The following is a 24,707-nucleotide window of genomic DNA, read 5'->3' on the forward strand; positions in this document are numbered from 1 at the left end:
TCCTGTTGTCTAGAATCGTGCCTGTGTTAGGATCAGGGCTTTGAACTGGCTCAGTCTGGTGTGAACCCTTGCTGAGAATTTGCATTTCTGAAAAAAGTCCCCAGGTGATGCTAATGCTGCTGGTTAGGGAACAATTCTGAGAACCCCTAGCAGAGCAGTGGTTCTCAAAATTTATCATACATAAGAATTACCTGGAGGAACTTGTTAAACTGAAGATTCTCATTCAGTATATCTTGGATGGATATGCAGATTCTCAGTAAGGGTTCAAACCTGAACAAAGAAGTTCAAAGCCCTGGTTGGGACTCCACATTTACCCACCTGGAGCTGATTGAGCCCTTCTGATGTAAGTGAATCAGAGTTGGGAATCCTCTTTGTTTGATGCCTATTGCCACATCAGCAATGTAATGAGGCTGTTTGTTTCTGTTACTTGACTGAAAAGACAGGTAAATCTAAGTAATTTTTAGGTGCTGTACTTAACCCTGTATGTTAACTGTTCCTCTGCTTCTTTTCCCTCTGTGACTCAGTTATCATCTGCAAAATGGGGATAATAAAACACCTACATATTAATTGCAATATTTGAATAAATCTAAAATGCTCACCACAGTGCCTGGCAAAGAGAAAGAGCTGAATGTTAGCTGGTATTTTGATAGCAATGATCATTATTATTCTTACTCTTCTCACCAGTTCCTGATCACCAAAACCTTCTGTCCATTCCTGGGGGACAATTGGGAGTAGAGAGAGTTTTTATTCCCAGATATGAGCACTAATGAAGGTGATTGCAATATTCCTTCTCACACCATCACTTCAGCCTCATTGGGTGTTGCTGTTTTGCTCCTGGATTTCCAGGTTTTTCACTCTTGTTTCCCTAGAAAGAAACCTTCCTCCTCCTTGTATCTTTTTGCATATTAAGACAGCCCCTTCTGGCTTGCTGACCTTGAAGTCTTTTGGTTTCCTTGACCCTCTTGTTGTCAGAGTCTCAGAAATCAGTTAGATGGTGAAAACATGGACAGTTTTGAATAAAGGTCAGACCTTGAAGAGATTAATATGGTGTCCATTGAGTGAAATCCACACAAATGGTGCATTTAGGCCTGAAACCTTCTTATACAAGTTGCTAGCTGTGAGTAGAACAGGGAGGCTAGGCAGTGAAAGGATGCATGAATATCATATGTCAGCTACAAAGTAATTAAGAATCACTGTGGTCCCAGAGGAAACCCTGGTGGTGTGGTGGTTAAATGCTATGGCTGTTAACCAAGAGGTCAGTAGTTCAAATCCACCAGATGCTCCTTGGAAACTCTACAGGGCAGTTCTATTCTGTCCTATAGGGTCACCATGAGTCAGAATAGACTCAACGGCAGTGGGCTTTTGAGGGGCGGGCGGACGGTGGTGATCCTGGAAAATTGTCGAACATAAACCTTTAGAAAAATTTTTTCTGGCTCAGTGACCTTAAGGAAGTTACATCTCAGCTCTAAGCCTCAGTGTCATGGATTGAATTGTGTCCACCCCAAAAATGTGTGTATTAACTTGGTTAGGCCATGATTCCCAGTATTCTGTGGTTGCCCTTCATTTTGTGATTGTAATTTTATGATAAAGAGGATTAGGGTGGAATTGTAACACCCTTACCAGGTCACATGCTGATCCAATGTAAAGGGAGTTTCCCTGGGGTGTGGCCTATGCCACCTTTTATCTCTAAAAAGGTAAAAAGAAAGAGAAGTGAGCAGAGAGTTGGGAACCTCAAAGCACCAAGAAAGCAGCCTCCTTTGGGCCTGCAGTTCCTGTGCTGAGTTGCTCCCAGACCAAGGGAAGACTGGTGACAAGGACCTTCCTCCAGAGCCTTCCCCTGGAGCTGGCACTGGAATTCGAATATCTAGCCAAATTCTTTTTGTTAAAGCCATCCACTTGTGGTAAGACACTCAGTTTCTTCAACTCTAAAAGAAAATGGTACCACCCATCACACAGGGGCATATGAGGATTGTGTGAGAAGATGTACGTGGTGCTTACCACAGGGCCTGGTCATAAGTGCTCGCACATGGCTGCTGCTGCACGTACTAATATTACTAATACCACTTCAGCAGTTATGGGACATTAAGTGCTCATACTGGGTCATCCCATTTTAAAGAGGGCAGAAAGAAAATTGAATAGGATCTAGAGGAAATAATTTTTTTTAATAATTTTTATTGTGCTTTAAGTGAAAGTTTGCAAATCAAGTCAGTCTCTCCCACAAAAACTTATATATACCTTGCTACATACTGCCAATTACTCTCCCCCTAATGAGACAGCCCGCTCCCTCCCACCACTCTCTCTTTTCATGTCCATTTCGCCAGCTTCTAACCCCCTCTACCCTCTCATCTCCTCTCCAGGCAGGAGATGCCAACATAGTTAGAGGAAATAATTTAATACAATTAAGTAGCTGGAAAATAAAAACCTCCTCCTTCAATAAAGAAAGGTTAATGGTTTGAAATTATTTAGAATACAGGAGAATGCTGAGTAGAAATTTAAAAATAGGAGTAAAGCCCCATCAATTTAGTTTCTGATGATTTCCATTTTGATTGTTCAGACGGGAGCAGGATAAAGCAAAGAATTTGTTTAGTAAACAAAAAATATTGTAAGCAAAATTGAAGATATTGCTAAATGCTTATTTACTACAAGTGATTTTAAGCAATTTAGAAGCATCAATGTATATTTAAAATTCATAATCTAATTATAAACCTTTCTTGCATGGTCATTAAATTATAGTACTTAGCACACGGTGGGCATTCAGAAAGCTTTATTGAATTAATTTCCTTTCAGCTCCTTCTAAGCAATTCTAGATTATTATATTCTCCAAAGGTAGCAATCATATTGAGTTTGACAACTTCATCATACCTCAGTCCCCCTCCCTACTTGTTTCCCAAATAATCTGAGTTAGGAAGATTTTCTATATCTTAATTTATTGGTGGAAAAAAAAATACAGGAATAATTCTGAACAATCTACTGTCATATCCAATTTTAGACTGTGCAAAGGAAAATGAGCTTAAATTGAATCAAGAGAGATGTTTGCTCTGCTGACACATTTGTTTGATTCAGTAGACACATGTCTGGTAATTTATGTGCCGATATTTTATTAATTTATTGATTCATTTGACTAAGAGCTCTTTCCTTTAGATACAAATTCTTTTCTAAAGTATGGCCGAGCTATGAGGCTTAGTGATTAACAAAAGAAACCATGGATTTACCCAGCTGCTGCTTGAATCCCAGCTCCCTGATATCACAGCTGGGCAAGCTCTGCCAGTTTCCTGGTCTTTAACTTGGTGATGATATAGCTCTCTCTCAAGCTGTCTAAAAATATTGTGTATTAGCACATATAAATTGCCTGGCAATATGAGCTCAACAATGTTTGCTGCTATGATGACGATGATGTTGGGCCAAAGGTGGAAGGGAGGGCGGAAGGTGGAGATAAAATATAAAACAAAAAGAAAGAAGTCAAGGAGAAAGAAAGGGGAAGAAAAGTAAAAAGGAATCACTCCCAGATATATACTAATTCCATAATGTTTTTTCAAGTGAAGCACATTCACAGCTTAAACCAAAACCAAAACCAAACCCAGGGCCGTCGAGTCCGTTCCGACTCATAGCAACCCTATATATGAACTGATGATGAGTTCACAGCTTAAGAATGCTTTAAGCACCATTATAATGAATAAACCTTGGAAGGGATATCTATGGGACATTATGTAAAACCATTTCTGGAAAATGCCAGAATAAGAGATGGGCACAGCCTGCCTAAGATATATCTCTTTCAGTTCCCTCTAAGTGCATCATTTTTTTATTCTGATGACCTGGTATACTACCAAGGAATGTACTAAAAACCAAACCAAACCCATTGCCGTCAAGTTGGTTCTGACTCATAGCAACCCTTTAAGATAGAGTAGAGCTGCTCCATAGGATTTCCAAGGCTGTACTCTTTGTGGAAGCAGACAATCATACCTTTCTCCCACGGAGTGGCTGGTGGGCTTGAACCTCAAACCTCTTGGTTAGCAGCTGAGCACTTAACCACTGTGCCACCAAGGTTCCATACAAGGAATATATATATTAAAGAAAAAAAAAACTTCCACTGAGTTGATTCCGACTGATGGCGAACTTATAGGACAGAGTAGAACTGCCCCAAAGCGTTTCCAAGGAGAGGCTGGTGGATTCATACTGCCAACTTTTTGATTAGCAGCCGTAGCTCTTAACTACTGTACCACCAGGACTCCTAACAAGGAATATAAAAGTACTGTTTAATTAATGAATGTATAAAGAGAAATCTAATTAATGTGAATTAATCCCCATGTCAATAAAAAATATTGTAATAGATTTTTGGATGTAAGTAACATCAAGAAGTGTAAGAATTCTAAGCGTTTAAGGAAAGCAAATGTAGAAAATATTTTATTGCTCCCCCACTCTGTCCATCACATACAGAGTAATTTGGTAGACATGTGCCATGTTCTTGCATGATGACCTGTGTCTTTTAGGTGCTATCCAGCATTTCATCCTCTCATTCAGGCTGATTGTCTATTTCATTGTTCATTAGGTACATTTTTCAACCTCTGCCATATAGGGTACCTTTTTTCAGACTACTGTTATGAAAGCCTTAATTTTGGAACCAGATTCTGAAGCAATTAAAATTGATTTGTTAATCAAGTTTCAGGAAGTTAACACTTTCAGTCATCTTAGCACAATGAGCTTTGGTTATACTTTTCTTTTAAACTCAGTGTAACTTATACTGCGTTATAATGTTACTTTGGAAACCCTGGTGGCTTAGTTGTTAAGTGCTGTGGCTGCTAACCAAAGGGTCGGCAGTTCAAATCCAGCAGGCGCTCCTTGGAAACTCTAGGGGGCAGTTCTACTCTGTCCTGTAGGGTCGCTATGAGTTGGAATCGACTTGACGGCACTGGGTTTAATGTTACTTTAAAAACCAGTTTCCATAAAACATTGAGTGCTTCTGTTGGACAGTATTTCTTCCCTTAGTTGAAATTTTAGAGTCTCTGTGCCTTTCTTTTTACAGAAATTTTTGGCTTTTATACCTTGGCAGAGGAAGCCCTGTTGGTACAGTGGTTAAAGCACTTGGCTGCTAACCAAAAGATGAGTGGTTCAAACCCACAAGCTGCTCCACAGGATAAAGATGTGGCAGTCTGCTTCCATAAAGATTTATAGCCTTGAAAACCCTACAATTCTGTTCTGTCATATAGTGTCACTATGAGTTGGAATTGACTTGACAGCAGTGGGTTTTGGTTATACCGTGGCAACTCTTTTTTTTGCAAATTTATTGACAGTTGTGATAAAAATGGAAACTGACCACACCTTTTGGCAGCATGATTAGTAATAATCACAGAAAGTTATTAAAATATGCTGTAAGCAACATTTTAATTAAGCTAGGGCCTTTAGTCTATAGCAATGTACAGTTGTGTGATCATGTCCTTGTCGTATTTTTTAACATTTGTATTTATTCGTATACTTAATTGATTTGTAATTCACAAGAGGCCTGCGAGTCATTAGTGCAAATTAGTAGGTTGCTGCTGTGTATTCATGAGTTACGTGATCACTTTTTCCCTTTTTTCTTTTCATATCATTAGAATTTGAACAATTCTGTAAATTGTGCCCTAAACATATGGACTCCAATATACTAGACTGTTTAACTCTGGATCATCCAGGTGCAGATTACAGTCTAGGCCCTGTCTTTGCTGTGCACCATATACTCAACCTTATTGGGGTTTTCTATTCAGCATTATCCTCTCTACATGAGCACACCAATCCGAGTACAGGTACAGGAAGAGAGCTATATTAATAGATGAAGAATGAATTGCTATATTTGGCAGTGCAGGGATCCAAGAAGATTAATGATCTTGCCTGCAGCTCTTGTCGGACCTTCCCCCACTATGGAAAATTAAATGTCATGTATAACAACTCACTTTCCATTACATAATTACGTGTGGAAAATGTGTACTGTGTAAAAACTCCTGAGGCTAAAGGAGGCCAAATGAAACTGAAAGCCTTGTAAAGATTTAGTGGTAGCTGTCAAGCCCTACTGAGTAAAAGTGGACTCACCGTGGGATCTTCCTTACTGTATCCACTGAACACATATATATTTTTTTCTTAATTAAAAATATAGTGTGGCCCATTATCCTCTGGTCATATCACTGACAGATGATGTTAACTTGAAATTAATATGAATTTCAGGATCATCTCTAGGAGAAGTCCATATGAAGAAGCAACTTCAGTGTCTCTTTCATTAATACCTATTGTGCTTTAGGTTCTTTAAATCTCATTTTGGTAATAGGAGGGGAAAGATTATGGGCACAAGCATGGCTTTTACTTTTATAAAGAAACATCTACTCATTTATACAACAAATGCTTACAGAGTGCCTGCTTTGTGCTGGTGCTGTGGTGTCAGTGCTGCAAAGACCACAATCTCTGTCCTACAGGAGCTCAGGAGGAGGCAGAGGCAAATATACTCTAGTATCATATCCGGTGATTGCAATGCTGTGATGCTGTAGGAACATAAAGGAAATCCACTCGTTGTGGAATGAACTGTCGATATGTGGAAGATATGGTGAAATCCTAACCCCTGGTACTTGTGAATGTAACCGTGTTTGGAAATAGGGTCTTCGAAGATGTTATCAGTTAACATGAGTTCATACGGAAGTAGAGTGGGTCCTAACCCAATCTGAGTGATGTCCTTATAAAAGAGGAGAAGAGACACAGAGAGGAAAAAGGAAGAAGACTATGTGATGACAGTTTTCTGTTATAACTGCAAGCTAAGGAATACCTGGAGCTACCAGAAGCTGGGGAAGACAAGAAGGTGTCTTCCCCTAAAACCTTCAGAGAGAGTATGGCCCAACCAAAACATTGATTTGAACGTCTAGCCTCCAGGCTTGTGAGACAATGAATTTCTGTTCTTAAAAGCCACATGCTTGGTGGTATTTTGTTACAGCAGCACGAGGAAACTAATACAGCGTGTAACCTACTTTAGCCACAGAGAAAGAGATGCTTATGCTGAGACCTGAAGGACAAGTAAGCAAAGTCATTGTATATACAGAAACTAGAGGTTCTGAAATTGGGTGTTATACTCAGTATATTGGAACGTTTACTTCTGTGTGGAAAGCAGTCCTTTAACAAACTACCATTTACATCAATTGTTTTGAATTCTGTGAGGAAGCATCTTTCTCATGGATGCTTAAAGAATGCAATGCCCTTTTTCAAGTGCACATATAGTATCATCTCTGGTATATATGACAAGAAATTTTAAGGAAGACTCCTGTTATTAGTACTGAACTTTATTAGGAGTCACAGGGTGGAGGCAAGTGTAGTCACTCTCCTGCAATTTCAAGACTCTTTCATTTCTCTTTTTAGTTGGACCACATGAGCCTCTAAAGTGCTAACTCTTACTTAACTTCTTCCAGTACTTGTTTACTGTACTGTTCATTTTAATTATTTATTAATTTTATAAATGTAAGTAGAATTCTGACAAAATAGCCGAAACAATGGACTCAAACACACCAACAGTCATGAAAATGGCACAGAACCAGGCAACATTTTGATCGACTGTGCATAAGGCCGAGGAGCCCTGGTGGTGCAGTGGCTAATGCTAACCGAAGGCTGGTGGTTTGAACCCACCAGCTGCTCCATGGGAGAAAGACGTGGCAGTCTGTGCTTCCGTGAAGGTTACGGCCTTGGAAAGCCCACGGGGCAATTCTGTTCTGTCCTGTAGGGTTGCTCTGAGTCATCATCGAACTTGATGGCAGTGGGTTTTATACATGAGTTAGTGCCAAGTCTAGGGCAACTAACAACAAAACTGAGTAGAATTTATCATCACTTTTGTTCAAAAACAAAGTGTAGAGTGTTTTGTGTTTTGATCTTTTGTCAAAAACATTGGAAGTTAAAATATTCAAATAAGAAGTCTTGTTCCCTTTGAGATTCTATGGTAACCTTGGGAGTTGTGCATTTCATCCAGTTGATTCTGTTGTATTATCCATTTCTGGAATCATTTTGAAAGCCTGTGGCATATTCTTTTGAATATCCTCCAAAACCAAAAACCAAACCCGTTGCAGTCGAGTCGATTCCGACTCATAGCGACCTTATAGGACAGAGTAGAACTGCCCGTAGGATTTCCAGAGAGCGCCTGGTGAATTCAAACTGCGCCACTTTTGGTTAGCAGGTGTAGCATTTAACCACTACTCCACCAGGGTTTCCACAATATCCACTTTCCACCAGGGTTTCCACAATATCCACTGTAATAGTAAATTTTCCTCTTTTGAGGGTAATTTTAGTTTATCCGATGTGGCCAGAACTTTTACAGAGCTATTCATAAATTTGGTGAATTTAGTAAATCGAGTAAAGAATTGATGCCTTTGAATTGTGGTGTTGGCAGAGAATACTGAATATACCAAGGACTGCCAGAATTCACCTCAGAAGCAAGGATGATGAGACTGTGTCTCACATACTTTGGGCATGTTACCAGGAGGGATCCTGGAGAGGGACATCATGTTTGGTAAAGTATAGGGTCAGAGAAAAAGAAGAAGACCCTCCTGAGACGGATGGACACAGTGGCTGCAACAACGAGCTCAAGCATAACAACAATTGTGAGGATGATACAGGACCGGTCAGTGTTTCATTCTGTCGTTCATTGGGTCCCTGTGAGTCAGAACTGACTTGACGGCGCCTAACAACAACAACCAATCAACAAGCCTATCTTTCTTTATGATTTGTAAAGTACCTTTGAAAGTCAACTTTATTATTTCACAGACAGAATTGGCATTTTTTTTTTTCTTTGTTACTCCCAATCCTCAATAATAGCACTAGCATATATTAGCTTCTAGAAATTATGACAGTATTTGTGTCACACCTTTTGGCTGGTCAGCATTTATAGTCCTTTCCCTTGTAAAATGCCTGTGTCCTTTGGGCTGCCCAGCACACAAGCATTCACCCATATAATGTACGTAGTCTTGATGGAGCAGTTAAGTCCAGATTCCTGTTTAGATCTGGTTGGAAGAGCCAGATCTTTCTCTCACTATTGAGGTATAGCCCAAGGGTGGTCATGTGACTTAAGCTTGGACAATATAATACTTTAGACTTTTAGAATAAGATTCAAGAAATATGAGTGATTTTATTTGAATAGTGTTTATTCCTTGACCCCTGATCAGATATTCCTGCTATGAAATCATCCTGCTTCCTTGTTCTCTGGAGGTACCTTAGCTCCTATCTGTTCCAATCCTGGTCCTATTGCTTTTCTGTTGGTTTTGTGAGAGCCCAGTATCCCCGTAATACATTCCCTTTTCCTTAAATTGGCCCAAATCCATTTCCGTTGCTTGCTGCCAAAGAATCCTAATGAATGGGAGGGGTATAAAAGTAGAGCTATCTGAACAAATCATGAGCTACCAGAGTGAGATATATGGTTCTCTCTGTTTTCTTGTCACATGTAGGCTTTTAGCCTTGATTTCAAAAAGTTTTTATCTTTTAAATTCTGAATAGGTCTTCGCTGTGGATCTATTCTTTCTTGTATGACATGTATCTACTGCCACACCCTTCAGTGACACTTAAAATGAGATTACCATGATTATCTCAGAGTGATCAGACAGAATTTACCCCTGGTTTCCCCAGCACATGGGACTCAAACGATGAAGCACTAAACTACCAGGCAAAATGTTGGTAGTTTGCCACCCAGGGACTCCTTCACAGAATAATGTGACCCTAATACTCCCCCAGCATGCTTTCACCTTTTCAAAATCGGTGACTGAGAGCTTCACATAAATAACACCATGATGAACCTGTAAGTTTTTCTCCTTTCTCTGCCTGCCTTCTCTTCCTTTACATACTGTTGTTAATGACTTTGTTTTGATCTGATGCAAATATGTTTTGTTCTGTCCTAACACCTGTGACTTACAGCCCCTCACAGGGAAATTAGAGCCCAGATGTCTGACGTGTATATCTTTAACCTGATAAAGAGATGTCCAGCATGTATTTCTTTAGTCTGATAAGTCTCTTATCACTATTTTGTAATGAATAACTCGTCCGGCCATGCCATCTTCAGGCTACAAAGACACTTCTAACCCTCGTAAAAATTCTGTATAAGCTCTAATGTAAAATTGCTCTTTGGGACTCCATAGAGACAGTCTGTGTTGCTGTCGGGTTTCCAGGGTGTACATCTCCTAAATAAACTTTCTCAGTCTTCCCGACTTGGAGTATGTTTCATTGGCTCGACTTTTCCAGGGCACGGACCCTAATCAGGTAACAATAATACTGAGGGAATTAAAGTCCAGTGTACTGTTCACCAGAACCCTGGCAACACAGTGGTTAAGAGCTCGGCTGCTAATCAAAAAGGTCGGCAGTTCAAATCCACCAGCCTTGAAAACCCTCTGGGGCAGTTCTACTCTGTCCTATAGGGTCACTGTAAGTGAGAATCGGCTCGATGGCAACAGGTACTGCTTACTACTCTACCTGCCATATCAAACAAAATGAATATTTTGAAGCATTTTTAGTCATTATATCTATATATATTATATCTATATTTATATATATATTATGTCTATATCTATATTATATCTATATCTATAGTCCAGTATATGGACTCGAGCATACCAATGACTGTGAACATGGCACAGGACCAGGCAGCATTTCATTCGGTTGTATATAAGGTCACCACGAGTCAAAGTCAACACAGTGGCAACTACAACAGCAGTATCTGTGTAAGGGATAGGTGATGGTAGACATGACACTTAGGGAGACAGAAACTGATTGAGTGAGCAAACTTAGAGGCTTGCATGCGTCATTCATGCATCTAAGCAAATTTATGAAATAGCTGTAGGAGTAAATTGTGACTTAGTCGAGCTTTTTTCCCAAAGTGGGCATGAGAATGCTAGCTTGAGAATATGAGAGGTGATAACATCGGTGGCTCCAGGGCAGGGTATTAAAATGGGGACCTTGTAGTATAACAGTTAAGAGAATAGATTTTGAAACCGGACTGCCGGGTTTGAATCTCGCTCTGCGTCTTATTAGCTGTGTAACTTTGGTCTGGTTACCTAACCTCCACAGAGGGTTGTTATGAAGGTTAAATGAGCTACTGTATGAAAAGTGCTAAGAAAATTAGCACATAGTAAACACTCAAATGTTATATTTCTGGTGATCAGGCCTTCCAAATCAAAAAAGTTCTGCTATTAGATTTCTATTACTGTGTAACAAATTACAAAAACTTAATGCCTTAAAACAGCAGCCATTTATTAGCTCACAGTTCTGTAGGTCACAAGCCTGGCACAGCTTGCCTGGCGGCTCTGCTGAGGGCATCGCAAGGCTGAGCTCAAGGCAGTGGCCAGGTCGAGTTCTCTTCTGGAGCCTTTGGGGGAAAATCCACTTCCAGGCTCATTCTTCTTGTTGGCAGAATTCATTTCCTTGTAGCCATTAAGAGTGAAGTCCCTGTTTCCTTGCTGGCTATCAGCCAGGGGCCTCCTCTCAGTTCCTAGAGGCCACCCATGTTCCATAGCATGTAAACCCCTGCATCTCCAAGCCAGCAATGGCACTTCTAATCTCTGACTTCCTAGCTCTGATCTCTAGGTCCTGATTTAAAAGGTTCATGTGGTGAGGTCATGTACACGGCAATAATTTTCCTTTATCTTAAAGTTAGCTGTGCCATATAACATGATCTAATCATGAAAGTGAAATTCATCAAATTCATTGTCCTGGGAACTATACAGCGTGTAAAGTAGGATGTGGGAATTCTTAGAATTCTGCATAACACAGGTTGCTGCATGATTTTTACCAATATGAGTATATTTTTATAACAAAATAGAATTGAAATCAGAATTCAAATTGTGTGGTTGTCGTAAACATATTCTACAAACTGGATTACGGTTGTGCCAATCCTCCTCTTGAAAAGAAATATTCATAACTACAGTTTGGACTAAATTAACAGCCCCTGGATAGTAACTTCACTGTTGTAATTGTTCATTCTTGCTAGGTGTCATCGAGTTGGTTCCAACTCGTCGTGACCATATGTACAACAGAACCAAACAGTGCTGGGTCCTGCGCCATCCTTACAATCCTTGCTACACTTGAGCCCATTGTTGCAGCCTCTGAGTCAATCTATCTTGTTGAGTGCCTTCCTGTTTTTCACAGACCCTTTACCAAGCATGATGACCTTCTCCAGGGACTGGTCCCTCCTGAAAACATGTCCAAAGTACGTAATACAGAATCTCACCATCCTACCTTCTAAGGAACATTCTGACTATACTTATTCCAAGACAGATTTGTTTGGTCTTCTGGGATTCCATGTTATATTCGATATTTTTTGCTAACACCATAATTCAAAGACATCAATTCTTCTTTGGTCTTCCTTGTTCATTGTACAAGTTTCACATCATACAAGGCAATTGAAAATACCATGTCTTGAATCAGGGGCACCTTAGTCCTCAAAGTGACATTTTTGCTTTTTAACACTCTAGAGATCTTTTGCAACAGATTTGCCGAATGCAATACATCGCTTGACTTTTTGACCGCTGCCTCCGTGGGTGTTGATTGTGAATCCAAGTAAAAGGAAAACCATGACAACTTCAATCTTTTCTTTGTTTATCATGATGTTGCTTATTGGTCCAGTTGTCAGGGTTTTTGTTTTCTTTATGTTGAGGTGCATTCCACAACTCGTCTGTCAGTTCGTCGTACTGTAGTGGTTTACATGCTGCTGTGATGCTGGAAGCTATGCCACCAGTATTTCGAATACCAGCAGGGTCACCCCTGGCGGACAGGTTTCAGCAGAGTTTCCAAACTAATACAGACTAGGCAGAAAGACTTGGCGATCTACTCCTCAAAAAATTGACCAGTGAAAACCCTACGGTTGTAGTTGTTTGCTTAGCTGTGTTCCTCACTGGTTGCTGATATTCTCGATGGCAGGAATCGTATTTTATTCATCTTTGTAGTCATGGTATAAGCATTTGTTAAATAAATATATTCAAAATAAAATCAGGGCTATGTTGTTGAGTTTCAACCAATTGAAGTCTAAAAAAAAAACCCATTGTCATTGAGTTGATACCAATTCATAGTGACCTTATAGGACAGAGTAGAACTACCCCATAGGGTTTCCAAGGAGTGGCTTGTAGATTCAAACTATCAACCTTTTGATTAGCAGCCAAGCACTTAACCAATGTGCCACCAGGGCTCCACAATTGAAGTCTAGCTAACTTAAAGGGAGAATGTAATTAAAGAATACGGAGATGCCTCATAGACTCTAAGGCAGGAGCCATACAAGTAAGTCTAAGAAGGGGAAGAAGCAGAGCGACTTTAGGGATATCAGTAGACGGGAGCCTTGAGCCTCCCATTTAGCCTTGAACATTTCCATTGGTAGGGCCGTGTCTTGCCCCAAAGGACTCCTGGTCTCTGAGGTCTGTTCTAAATTTTGAGTCTTTGGGATAGAGAATTTGATTGGCCCAAATTAAGGCCAGTGTCTTCTCTCTGAATCCAGTCGTGTTGAGGCAGTGCTGTTAGCGTTGCACAGTGTAAGTAGTGCTGTTATCACCATCCAGGGAATTGCTGTGAGCTGAGCAGACACCCACAGAAATGTCCACTGCATGCAGTGAAAACTGACAGCACAGCATCATTTTGATAGTTCTGCTTTCATATCTTTTTCCTGCCTTGTTAAAATCACTTTCATTCAACAAACAATTATGGCGCATCTGTTCCCTGTCAGGTACCCTGCTGCATGCTGGGGTGACAAAGAAAGATAAGGTTCCATCCCTGTGCTGCAAGAGGGAAAAGGGACCGCACAAGTGATAGTACTAGAACATGGCACGTTCAACACACAATTTCTGTTTCAGATTATATCCTGTTATGGGGCACCAGGGCATAAGAAATTTACATTGGGTTAATTATAAAGGAAACATTTCATTGAAGTTCTTGCTTGTTCATCCTGTAAGTGTTAAGAGAATCACAGGAAATGAGCGGCCAGAGGGTCCTCAGAGGTCATTCACGTTAACTACTTGTTTTAAGTATAAATGCCTTGTCTCCTTCTGTTTCCTTTCCCCCTACTTTTGACCTTAAAATTGCTACCAAGTCAGCTGTCTACTGGCTTGATGCTGAAGTGTGTGAATACTCACTATTAAGTGGATTATAAGGCATTATGAACTGTAACTTCTTACGGCAGGTTTCTTTTCTCCAATGAGACTTAATTGTAGATTTCCATTATTTAAGGTTAAAACAAAAATAATATGAGCCATTAAAGTTATACTAATTGGGGAGGAATTCATTAAGTTGTAAAGGGATAACTTGGCCAGCTTTAGCTAACTTGGTCCCTTTAATCATGATCTCTTGATACGAATTTATATGCAGCCATATTTTTAATGCTGGTAACGTTTGAAAGAGATATGAAAACCCATCTGCTTAATTACTGCCAAATATACTCTGCCTGAGAGCTTCAAATCTGGAGCAGACTTGTCCTGTTGGCTTTTGGCTCTTAGCTAGAGCTGAGCTCTTTTGTGCTATTTGATGGGGGAAACTGGATAGGAAAGGGGATTACCACTGGGAAAATGCTATTAGTTACCCAGGGGTAACTTATTACTTATTCTATATATGAGCAAACTGCTGAGGAATGAATAGTACTTCCTGAAAAACAATAGCAATCTTTTAACATACCAGTGCCTGCTCAAGGAATCTGCAATGCTGTCAGAAAAAGATATGTTCTTCATGTTCTGTGTCACTTTATAGATTTAGTTTTTCTAACAACTGCTTTGGTTTGATTTGTGTTCTAGATATCCAAGAATCTGAGAAGATAAGAGCAGGAAATGTTCCTAGACTTCATCTCTGAAAAAATCTATCTACCTATTGTTGTTAGGTGCCATCGAGTCATTTCTAACTCATAGCAACCCTGTGTACAACAGAATGAAACACTCCTGGGTCCTGTGCCATCCTCATAATCGTTGCTGTGTTTGAGCCCATTGTTGCAGCCACTTTGTCAATCCATCTTGTTGAGGGTCTTCCTGTTTTTTTGCTGACCCTCCACTTTACCAAGCATGATGTCCTTCTCCAGGGACTGATCCCTCCTGATAACATGTCCAAAGTACTTCTTTCAAGACACATATGTTTGCTCTTCTGGCAGCCCATGGTGTATTCAATATTCTTCACCAACACCGTAATTCAAAAGCATCGATTTTTCCGCCTTCCTTATTCGTTGTCAGGCTTTCACATGCATATAAGGCAATTGAACATACCATGGCTTGAGTCAGGCAGACCTCAGTCCTCAAAGTGACATCCTTGGTTTTCAACACTTTAAAGCAGTCTTTTGCAGCAGATTTGCCAATACAATGTCATTTGATTTCTTGACTGCTGCTTCCATGGGCTTTGATTGTGGTTCCAAGTAAAATTAAATTCTTGACAACTTCAGTTTTTTCTTCGTTTATCATGATGTTGCTAATTGGTCCAATTGTGAGGGGTTTTGTTTTCTTTATGTTGAGGTGTAATCCATACTGAAGGCTGTAGTCTTTGATCTTCATCAGTTAGTTCTCTTTGCTTTCAGCAAGAAAGGTTGTGTTATGTGCATATCACAGGTTGTTTAATGAGTCTTCCTCCAATCTTGATGTCGCATTCTTCTTAATATAGTCCAGTTTGTGGGATTATTTGCTCAGCATGCAGATTGAGTATGGTGAAAGATACAACCCTGACACACACCTTTACTGATTTGAAACCACGCAGTATCCTCTTGTTGTGTTCGAATGACTGTATCTTGGTCTAAGTGCAGGTTCCTAATGAGGACAATTAACTCTTCAGGAATCCCCATTGTTTTCAGTGTTATCCATAATTTTTTATGATCTGCACAGTTGAATGCCTTTGCATAGTCAATAAAACACAGGGAAACATCTTCCTGGTATTCTCTGCTTTCAGCCAAGATCTTCCTGACATCAGCAATGATATCCCTTGTTCCGTGTCTTCTTCTGAATCTGGCTTGAATTTCTGGTTCCCTGTTGATGTACTGCTACAACCATTTTTGACTTATCTTCAGCAAGGTTTTACTTGTGTGTGATATTAATGATTGTCTTAGTTATCTAGCGCTGCTATGCTATAACAGAAATATCACAAGTAGATGGCTTTAACAAAGAGAAATTTATTTTCTCACAGTAAGTTCAGGGTGTCAGCTCCAGGGGAAGGTTTTCTCTTTCTATCAGCCTTCTCATCAATCTTCCCCCAGACTAGGAGCTTCTCTGCACAAGGACCCTGGGTCCAAAGGACACGCTCTGCTTCCAGCACTGCTTTCTTGGTGTCATGAGTTCCCCTGTCTCTCTGCTTCCTTCTCTCTTTTATATCTCAAGAGATTGCCTCAAGACACAATCCAGTCTTATAGATTGAGTCCTGTCTCATTAACTCAACTGCCACCCATCCTCCCTCATTAACATCATAGAGGCAGGATTTATGACATACAGGAAAATCACACAATATGGGGAATCAAGGCCCAGCCAAAAGATACACACATTTTGTGGGGGAATAATTCAATCCATGACAATACTGTTTGATAGTTTCTGCATTCTGTTGAATCACCTTTCTTTGGAATGGGCACAAATGTGAATCTTTTCCAGTTGGTTGGTCAGGTAGCTGTGTCTTCCAAATTTCTTTGCATGGAGTGAGTGCTTCTAGCATCACATCCGTTTGTTGAAACATCACAGTTGGTCTTCCATCAATTCTTGGTACCTTGTTTTTCTCCAATGCCTTCCCTGCAACTTGGTCTTCTTCCCTTAATACCATCTGCTCTTGATCATATGCTCCCTCCTAAAATAGTTGCACATTGTAAAATACTTCTTGGTGTATTATCTCTAAAAAGATATATGTATCTACCTCTTTATTTATACTCTGTCTCATTCCACTAAGAATTTACACCAACTTAGTTCAAACTACCCACTTAAGAGATTTGGAAACTAAGACTCTGAGAGTGATGTTTTTCAAAGTCCCACAGCTAGTTACTGTGCCAGGGATGGGCCTCAGACTCATACCTTTCTGTTTCTTTGTTGAAGTTAGTCATTATTACATTTCATCTCATTCATTCCTTTTTTAAAATGAGTATATAAGTGCAAACCATTTGTCAGGCATTGTGTTTACTCTAGATATGTAATAGAGAGTAGGAAGAGCATGAGTCCTGTATTTGAAGTGCTTACAGTCTAGAGGGACAGATAGACTTGAAGGAAAAATGTTCATACAAATCAAGTATGTAAATTACGAAAGAAACAGAAGTATGAATGCCATCATTTCATAGGGTGATGTAAGCATGTAATGGAGGTCCTGGAAGGCTTGTTTCAGGAAGGGACATTTATGGTGAGCAATGAAGGGAGGAAACAGGAGTAAATCAGACAAATAATTTGGGTGATAGCCATGCAGAACAGAAGAGAATAGAGTAAGAGAAGGACCTGAGCTGTGTGTATCTTGGCTCAGCTGAGAAATAGAAAGAAAGCCAGTGTGGCTGTGGTGAAGCATAGTGTGCCTATCACCCTGGTAATCAGGTTCTACCCCCACCTGCTCTGCTCCAGTGAGGATAATGAGAAGTAGAATTAACCTAACCTAACCTTCAACACATTGACTGTCTGGATCTCTGCTCTCTCCCCTTCCATCACTCCTCCTCACAGCATCACCCATGCAGGGCCCCTTGTACACATCCTGTCATCTTTCATTTGGGAGAACTAAGAAGCCAAGTGAGGAGGCTGAAAGACTTTCTGAGAAAGGGGCAGAAGCCAGATTGCTCAAGGCCTTGTAGGCACATTAACAGTCTGGTCTTGATCCTAAATACAAAAAAGATCCACAGGATGATTTTATACTGGGGATAGAAATATAATCCTATTCATATGTGTTGACCACAACTCTGCTGCATGAAGAATAGACTAGAGAGAGGAGGAAAGAGTGGAAGTGGGGAGACCAAATGGGATGCTCTTAACATTCATTCAGGTGAGAAGTAAAGATGGCTTGCAATAGGATAGGATAAGAAGACATAGAAAGGTTCAAACTATGTTAAGAAGGTAGAATCAATAAGACTTGTCAATGGATTGAATGTACAGATGAGGGGTGAGAGGTTTCAAGAATGACTCCTCAGTTCCTGGTTGAACAACTGGGCAGATGTTGTTGACATTTACTCAGGTGTGGAGGATTAGTTCTAAAACCATCTGGGGACTAAGTGGGATAAACCCAAAAGGGCTTTATTTTATTTGAGTCTCTTGTAAGACATCTAGTGGAGGTGTGAAGTAGGAGTTGGATATGCAGATCTTAAGCTCAGACAAAGATCTAGGCTAAATATATAAATTGGGAAGACATAAATATAGAGATAATCTTTGAACTCAAGGAAATAATTCACTTGATTAAGTTTATTGCACTCATACTGGAATATAGTGGGCAGGGTATAAATTGAATAAAGAAAGGCATTTCTGGTAAAGGCAGTGATATGGTTAAGCACCAAAGCCAGAATGACGCAGGTCAATGCACTCACTGTCCAGTGGGTAAGAAATAAAAAAAAATTAAATGGGGCTGGATTTTGAGTGCCCTCTAAAGTCCATCGAGGTTATTCTAGATACACTGAACATCTGGAGAGATAGATCTGTGAAGAGTCTTAGATCTTTACACACCACGAAGAAGCATTTTTGTCAGCTTCCTTGGTTTATACTGTGAAATATAAAGTCAAACGTTTCATATAAATTTGAAATAATTGATAGTATTGGTCCTGTATTATGAATGAATAGCAAAGGATAGTTATCATCTCTCACAGAACCACTGCCTACCATTTGCCAGTAAATGTGGTGGAAGTAGCCCCTCAAAAGTCATAACTGATCTTCTAGGAGCTGTTATGTGCCTATCACCCTGGTAATCAGGTTCTACCCCCACCTGCTCTGCTCCAGTGAGGATAATGAGAAGTAGAATTAACCTAACCTAACCTTCAACACATTGACTGTCTAGATCTCTGCTCTCTCCCCTTCCATCACTCCTCCTCACAGCATCACCCATGCAGGGCCCCTTGTACACATCTTGTCATCTTTCATTTGGGAGAACTAAGAAGCCAAGTGAGGAGGCTGAAAGCCTTTCCAGTTCAAAGAACAAGATGTTCTAGACATTAATGGGGCCTAAAGGTTACATACACCCATTTGAAAAATTTATACTCCATAGCATGGAAAGAATTGATGCCTTTCCAAAATTATCCTCTGTAGTGCCTGACTTACTAAGTGGGATTTGGTTAACTCTTAGCATCATCATTATTTGTCACTAATAATTGTATTTTACTATACCTTGAGTAATACGTCTCATTGTCCTTGTTAGCTTTGTATGCTTTGAACCAGTACATGTTTATTTTTTTATTCTACAGTGCATTTCCAACTGAGAACCAAGGAAGTGATTGTAATTTGAACCAGAAACTTAACATTTAATGTGTACTGATTCTGCCTATTTTAACATTTCACAGAAATGAAGATGCAGTCAATCAGATGGCTGTTGCTCCCTTCCCATTACCGTCAAGTTCCCCATCTTCTGTTGAGGTAAGGTGGCTCCTAATTGTTGTCGTTAGGTGCTGTCCGGTCGATTTCTACTCGTGGCTCCATGTATGCAAAGTAGAACTGCTCCATAGGCTTTTCAAGTTAATGCTTACTGTTTAGTATCTCTCCAACTCTTTGTTTCTACAACAAAGATAAACAGGTATATATAGGGTCCTTTTTTTTTAGTAAAAATTTAGTCAGAAAACTATTGGTGTCTTTCCTTCTGGAACAAAGTAGAGTGAAAAAAATCAAAGACTCAAGGAAACAATTAGTCCAAGGAACTAACGGACCACGGGAATCACAGCCTCCACTAGCCTGAGACCAGAAGAATTAGATGGTTCCCTGTTAATACCACTAACCACTTTGGCCAGGATCACAATATAAGGTCCCTGTTAGAGTGGGGAAAAAAAATGTAGAACAAAATTCAAATTCATACGAAAGACCGGACTTACTGGTCCAATAGACGCTAGAGGAACCCCTGAGACGAAGGTCCTTAGACACCCTTCTAACTAGGAACTGAAGCCACTCCTGGAGATCACCCAAATAAGAGACCTATAAAATAAACAGTAACACCCATGAGGAAAGTACTCCTTAGAGCAGTAACCTGTATGAGACTTAAAGGGCAACATCTCCCCAAAAGCAAAGATCAGAAGGCGGGAAGAGGCAGGAAAACAGGATGAATGGAAACAGGGAGCTTAGGGTGGTAAAGGGGAGAGTGATGACACATGGTGGGGATTATAACCAATTTCATGGAGCAATGTGTTTATAAATTATTGATTGGGAAACTAATTTGCTCTGTAAACCTTCACCTAGAGCATAATAAAATGTTCAAAAAAAATCAGTTATACATTATTTTTATTCATTCAGAAAATATTCAGTGAGTGCATATTATATGTCAGACACTATTTTGGATGTTAGAGATATAGCTGTGAGTAGTCTTCTTGCCATGGTTCAGCTTAGATTGTAAAGAGGGGAGAAAGATAAGAAATTAACAAATAAATAAACTGAGAGAATTGTCAGATAGTAGTCAGTGCCTTGCAGACAAAATCGGGTGACCACTTTGATTAGTCATAGAGAAGGTCTCTTGCACAAGATGAAATTTAAATGAGATCTAAATGATAAGAAGGAGCCAGAATACAAAAATCAGGGGGAAGAGCTTTCCTGTAGAGGAGACAGAAAACTCTCAAGCGAGAATGAGTGTGACATTTTGAGATGTTTGAAGAATGTGGCTGGGAACATATTGGTAGCCAGAAAAAGAAGTGGAATATGACAGAGGACGGAGAGAGAGAGAGAGAGAGAGACTTTAAAGAATAAGAAGTTTGAATTTTATTCTATCTGCAGTAGAAGTCACTGGAAGGTTTTAAACAGAGGAATAAGGTGGCCTGCTTTACAATTTTAAATGGCTGCTAAGGAGCCCTGGTGGCAAAGTGGTTAAGAGCTCAGCTGGTAACCAAAAGGTTGGCAGTTCGAATCCACCAGCTGCTTCCTGGAAACCCTACGGGCAGTTCTCTGTCCTATGAGTCGAAACCAACTCGAGGGCAACTTTGGGTCTGGTTTTTGTTGTTTAAGTAGAGAATGGATTGCAGTAAGGTAGAAGCAATTCACTGGACGACAGAAGCCCAGGTGAGACCTGATTGTGGTTTAGATGAGGTGTTGGCAGTGGAAGCAAAGAAAATCAGAACAGATTTTGGTGGTTAAGTCAGACTTGATTGATTAAATATGGGAGCTGAGGGAAAAATAGAACATCACGGATGAACCTAGATTTTTGGCTTGAGCAGCTGGGTGGATAATGGTGCCATTTACTACACTTCATTGAAGAACAGCTGTTTTTCAGCAGGGAAGAGAAATTAAGAGTTCTGTTTTGAATAGGTTAAGTTCAAGATGCCCATTATGCATCCTTCTTTGTTTTAAAAGAAACCTGGATTTTTTTTTTTTTTTTTTAAACTTAACATATGTAATGGTCGTCTCTCTGGGTCAGTAAGTATGTTTCCCATGACATATTTTTAATATAGTCTATCATGATTTATATTTTTTCCAATTGATTGACATTCAAATGATCTCCAGTGTTTTTTCCCAGTAAAAACAGTACCAAAATTTGTGTATCAGTCATTGCATAGTACTTTTATTTCTTTAGCATAGAGTCCCAATTTAAAATTGCTGAGTCAAAAACCGTATATGTTTAAAGTTTTAAACTAAATTACCACTTATTACCTAAAAAGATTGTAGTGATACGTAGTGCCTCCCCAACCATAGCTATCAAGCCACAGCCTTGTCAGCACTAGATATTTTCATTCTAATTAAGACCTAAGGTGGGCAGTTAGCATGGTGGTGGAGGATGGGCCCCAGAGCCTGTTAGGTGCCTTTGAGTTGATTCAGGTTCATAGTGACCCTATAGGTAGGACTTCCCCATAGGGTTTCCAAGGCTGTAAATCTTTATGGAAGCAGAATGCCACAGCATTTACCTTCGTAACAGCTGATGGATTCAAACTGCTGAGCCGAGCGCTTACCAACTGTGCCACCAGGGCTCCTCAGACTATTTCAGTTCAAATCCTAACACTAAAATTCACTGTAAGCGTGACCTTGGGTAGTGACATTAACCTCCTCAACCCTCCCTTATCTAGGGAGATAACAGTAGTTTCCATCTCTTTTTAAGATTAAAATAGGTGTGTGTGTGTGTATTACTTCACACAGTGCTTGGCACGTGACAACTACCCAATAAATGTTAGTACTTAATTCCTAATTCTTGTATCTATAGAATTTCATATAAATCTTTCTTCCTATAATACTGTTGACTTATGAATGTTCCCATCAATATATCATCCCTGAGGAATTTTTGTTTTACTGCATGTATTTTTTTTCTCAGTGCAAAAGAGAAGTACCTGTATAGTGGCCAAGAAAACTAATCTATCTCGAAGTTATAAAGCTTTTGTGAGACCTAGCTTTCGTGACTTAGAGTAGGGAAATGTGTACTGTTGGTGTTAATATTTAGTTTTGGAGGACAGTTTCTGGGGTCCTCAGTTTGGTTTGGTTTGGGTTACTTTGTTTTCTTCTGACAGAAATGACTTGTGATGTCAACAGCATATCTTCTCTAGTCTATACTCAAGGGCTGTTTTCTGCTCCCTTCTTATTGAAAGGGCAGCACTTATAGGATAAGAGGATAGCCGAATATAATACTGTTGCTATAGAGTTGATTCTGACTCATTGCGACCCTACAGAACAGAGTAGAACTGCCCCAGAGGGTTTCCAAGGCTGTAATCTTTACAGAAGCAGACTGCCACATCTTTTTCCTGAGGAGCTGCCGGTGGGTTCAAACTGCTGGCCTTTTGGTAGCAGCCGAGTGCTTAACTACTGCACCACCAGGGCTCAATGATTGGATATAGTATCTACTATGTCAGGCCCTATTGTGGATGCTTTCAATATGCTGTCCTATGTCACACTTCCATTCAGACTATGAGACAGTATTCTCATTTTTCTACTTTACAAAAGTAGAGACTGGGGCTTAGAGAGATTAAATAATATACCGTTAAAAGCTATGCTATTCCTCATCTGCCCCTGGGGGTTTTATCACCGAATCTTTATAGAGTTGCCATAAAGAGTAAAGGAAATAATGTATATAAAGCACTTAGAACAGCACATGGCACAAAGTAAGTGTTCAATAAATATGGACTGTTTATTTATTCAAACGTTTAAGTGTATTATATCCTCAATATTTAAGTATATTACACAAAAGTAGGTATTGTTTTCATTTTTTGAATTATATTAACTACAAAAATGTTTCTGTAATAACTAAGGAAATTGTTATTAAGTCAATTGTAAAAAATTAATAAAGTTTACTAATACCTTAATCATTGCAGCATCAGTAGCAATAAGTCAGAAAAATAACCTGATGTCATTCACAGTAAGTCATCATATTTTGAAAATTTAAAAGACTGATTTTATTTTTAAATAAAGCAGACTAGTAACATATGTAAAATATAAATAATGAATAATGCCAGTGTTAAGTTTCAAGAACCTTCTCACACTATTTAAATCAAATTTGAATGTGCCATTATTTCATTTCCTTTTCAAAAATAATTAAATCACATTTGAATTTAAAAATAAGTAATAAATACTTTTCTCTAAAAGGATATACTATGTGATGTTTCTATTGTACCATCACAATTTGAATTATATTCTCAAGAGGGCTTTTTAGTTTTGGTTCCTTCTCTGGACTGTTGACCTCTGGTAACTGCCACCAGGTGATGAGTGATAACCCTTCTGTGGATGGTGTATAAAGTGCACAGATATGCTCTGGTTCCCCAAATGCTTCCTCATCCCTTCCCATTTGCCTTTGTAGCCCTTCTGGATAAGCCCTTCTCCCCTACAACTCTTTCCTGGTGAATGCCTAAGCATAACTCCTATCCAGCATATTGCTTAAAAAAAAAAAAAAAAAAGGCAAACCAAACCCATTGCCATTGAGTCGATTCCAACTCATAGCTACCCTATAGGACAGAATAGAACTGCCCCATAGAGTTTCCAAGGAGTGCCTAGTAGATTTGAACTGCCAACCTTTTGGTTAGCAGCCGTAGCACTGAACCACTATGCTACTAGGGTTTCTAGCATATTGTTGTCCATTTAAATCATAACCAAATAGAGCAAATACAGCCATGTGATTATTAAATTATATCTGCTGACAATAATTAAGCACAATTGAATAGTACTTCTGTAGGGTTGCAATGAGTTGGAAGAGGTTTGTTTGGGTTTTTATTAGTATAATAACGGCATCTCATACTCATTCATTTATTCAGCAGATATTTATTGAGCCGTATTATATGTCAGGCACAGTTCTGGATGCCAGGGATAGAGTAGAAAACAAAATTGTTTCATGAGTTGTGTGCCAGTAGAGTGAACAAGAATGCTAGTAGAACACTGAATGAGAAGTTTGAAGGTGCAGATTCTCACCTTGGCTCTAACCATTGGATGTATGACCTTGGGAAAGACAGCCTCTCAAAGTCTCGTCTTCTGTAAGCCGGGTTAATAGCTTCCCCTGCCTTTGCCAACAGGTAGTTATGAGGATTAACTACTAAATGTCGGTAAATGTACTTTGTAATCCATGCAGCTATGTACATTTGTAAGACATTATTAGCATTTCTACTGCAATACCCTTAGGCAGGTGTATGGCACAGTAATTAAGAACCTCATCTCGGAAGTCAGACATCTGAGTCCTAATCTTTGTTCTGCCATTAT

The 24,707-nt window shown here is 39.6% G+C and overlaps 1 protein-coding gene across 2 annotated transcripts in view; it reads left to right on the plus strand.

Moving 5' to 3' along the window:
* The window catches only part of PATJ (PATJ crumbs cell polarity complex component), a 415,355-nt gene that overhangs the window by 285,624 nt on the left and 105,024 nt on the right, over positions 1 to 24,707 (plus strand). For both annotated transcript variants that reach the window (XM_010591221.3, XM_010591223.3), the window contains exon 30: positions 19,412 to 19,484. In XM_010591221.3, coding sequence (XP_010589523.1) covers positions 19,412 to 19,484 — 73 coding nt within the window. The remainder of the gene's footprint in view (positions 1 to 19,411; positions 19,485 to 24,707) is intronic.

Source organism: Loxodonta africana, chromosome 3 (genome assembly GCF_030014295.1).
Source record: "Loxodonta africana isolate mLoxAfr1 chromosome 3, mLoxAfr1.hap2, whole genome shotgun sequence".
Lineage (NCBI taxonomy): Eukaryota > Metazoa > Chordata > Mammalia > Proboscidea > Elephantidae > Loxodonta > Loxodonta africana.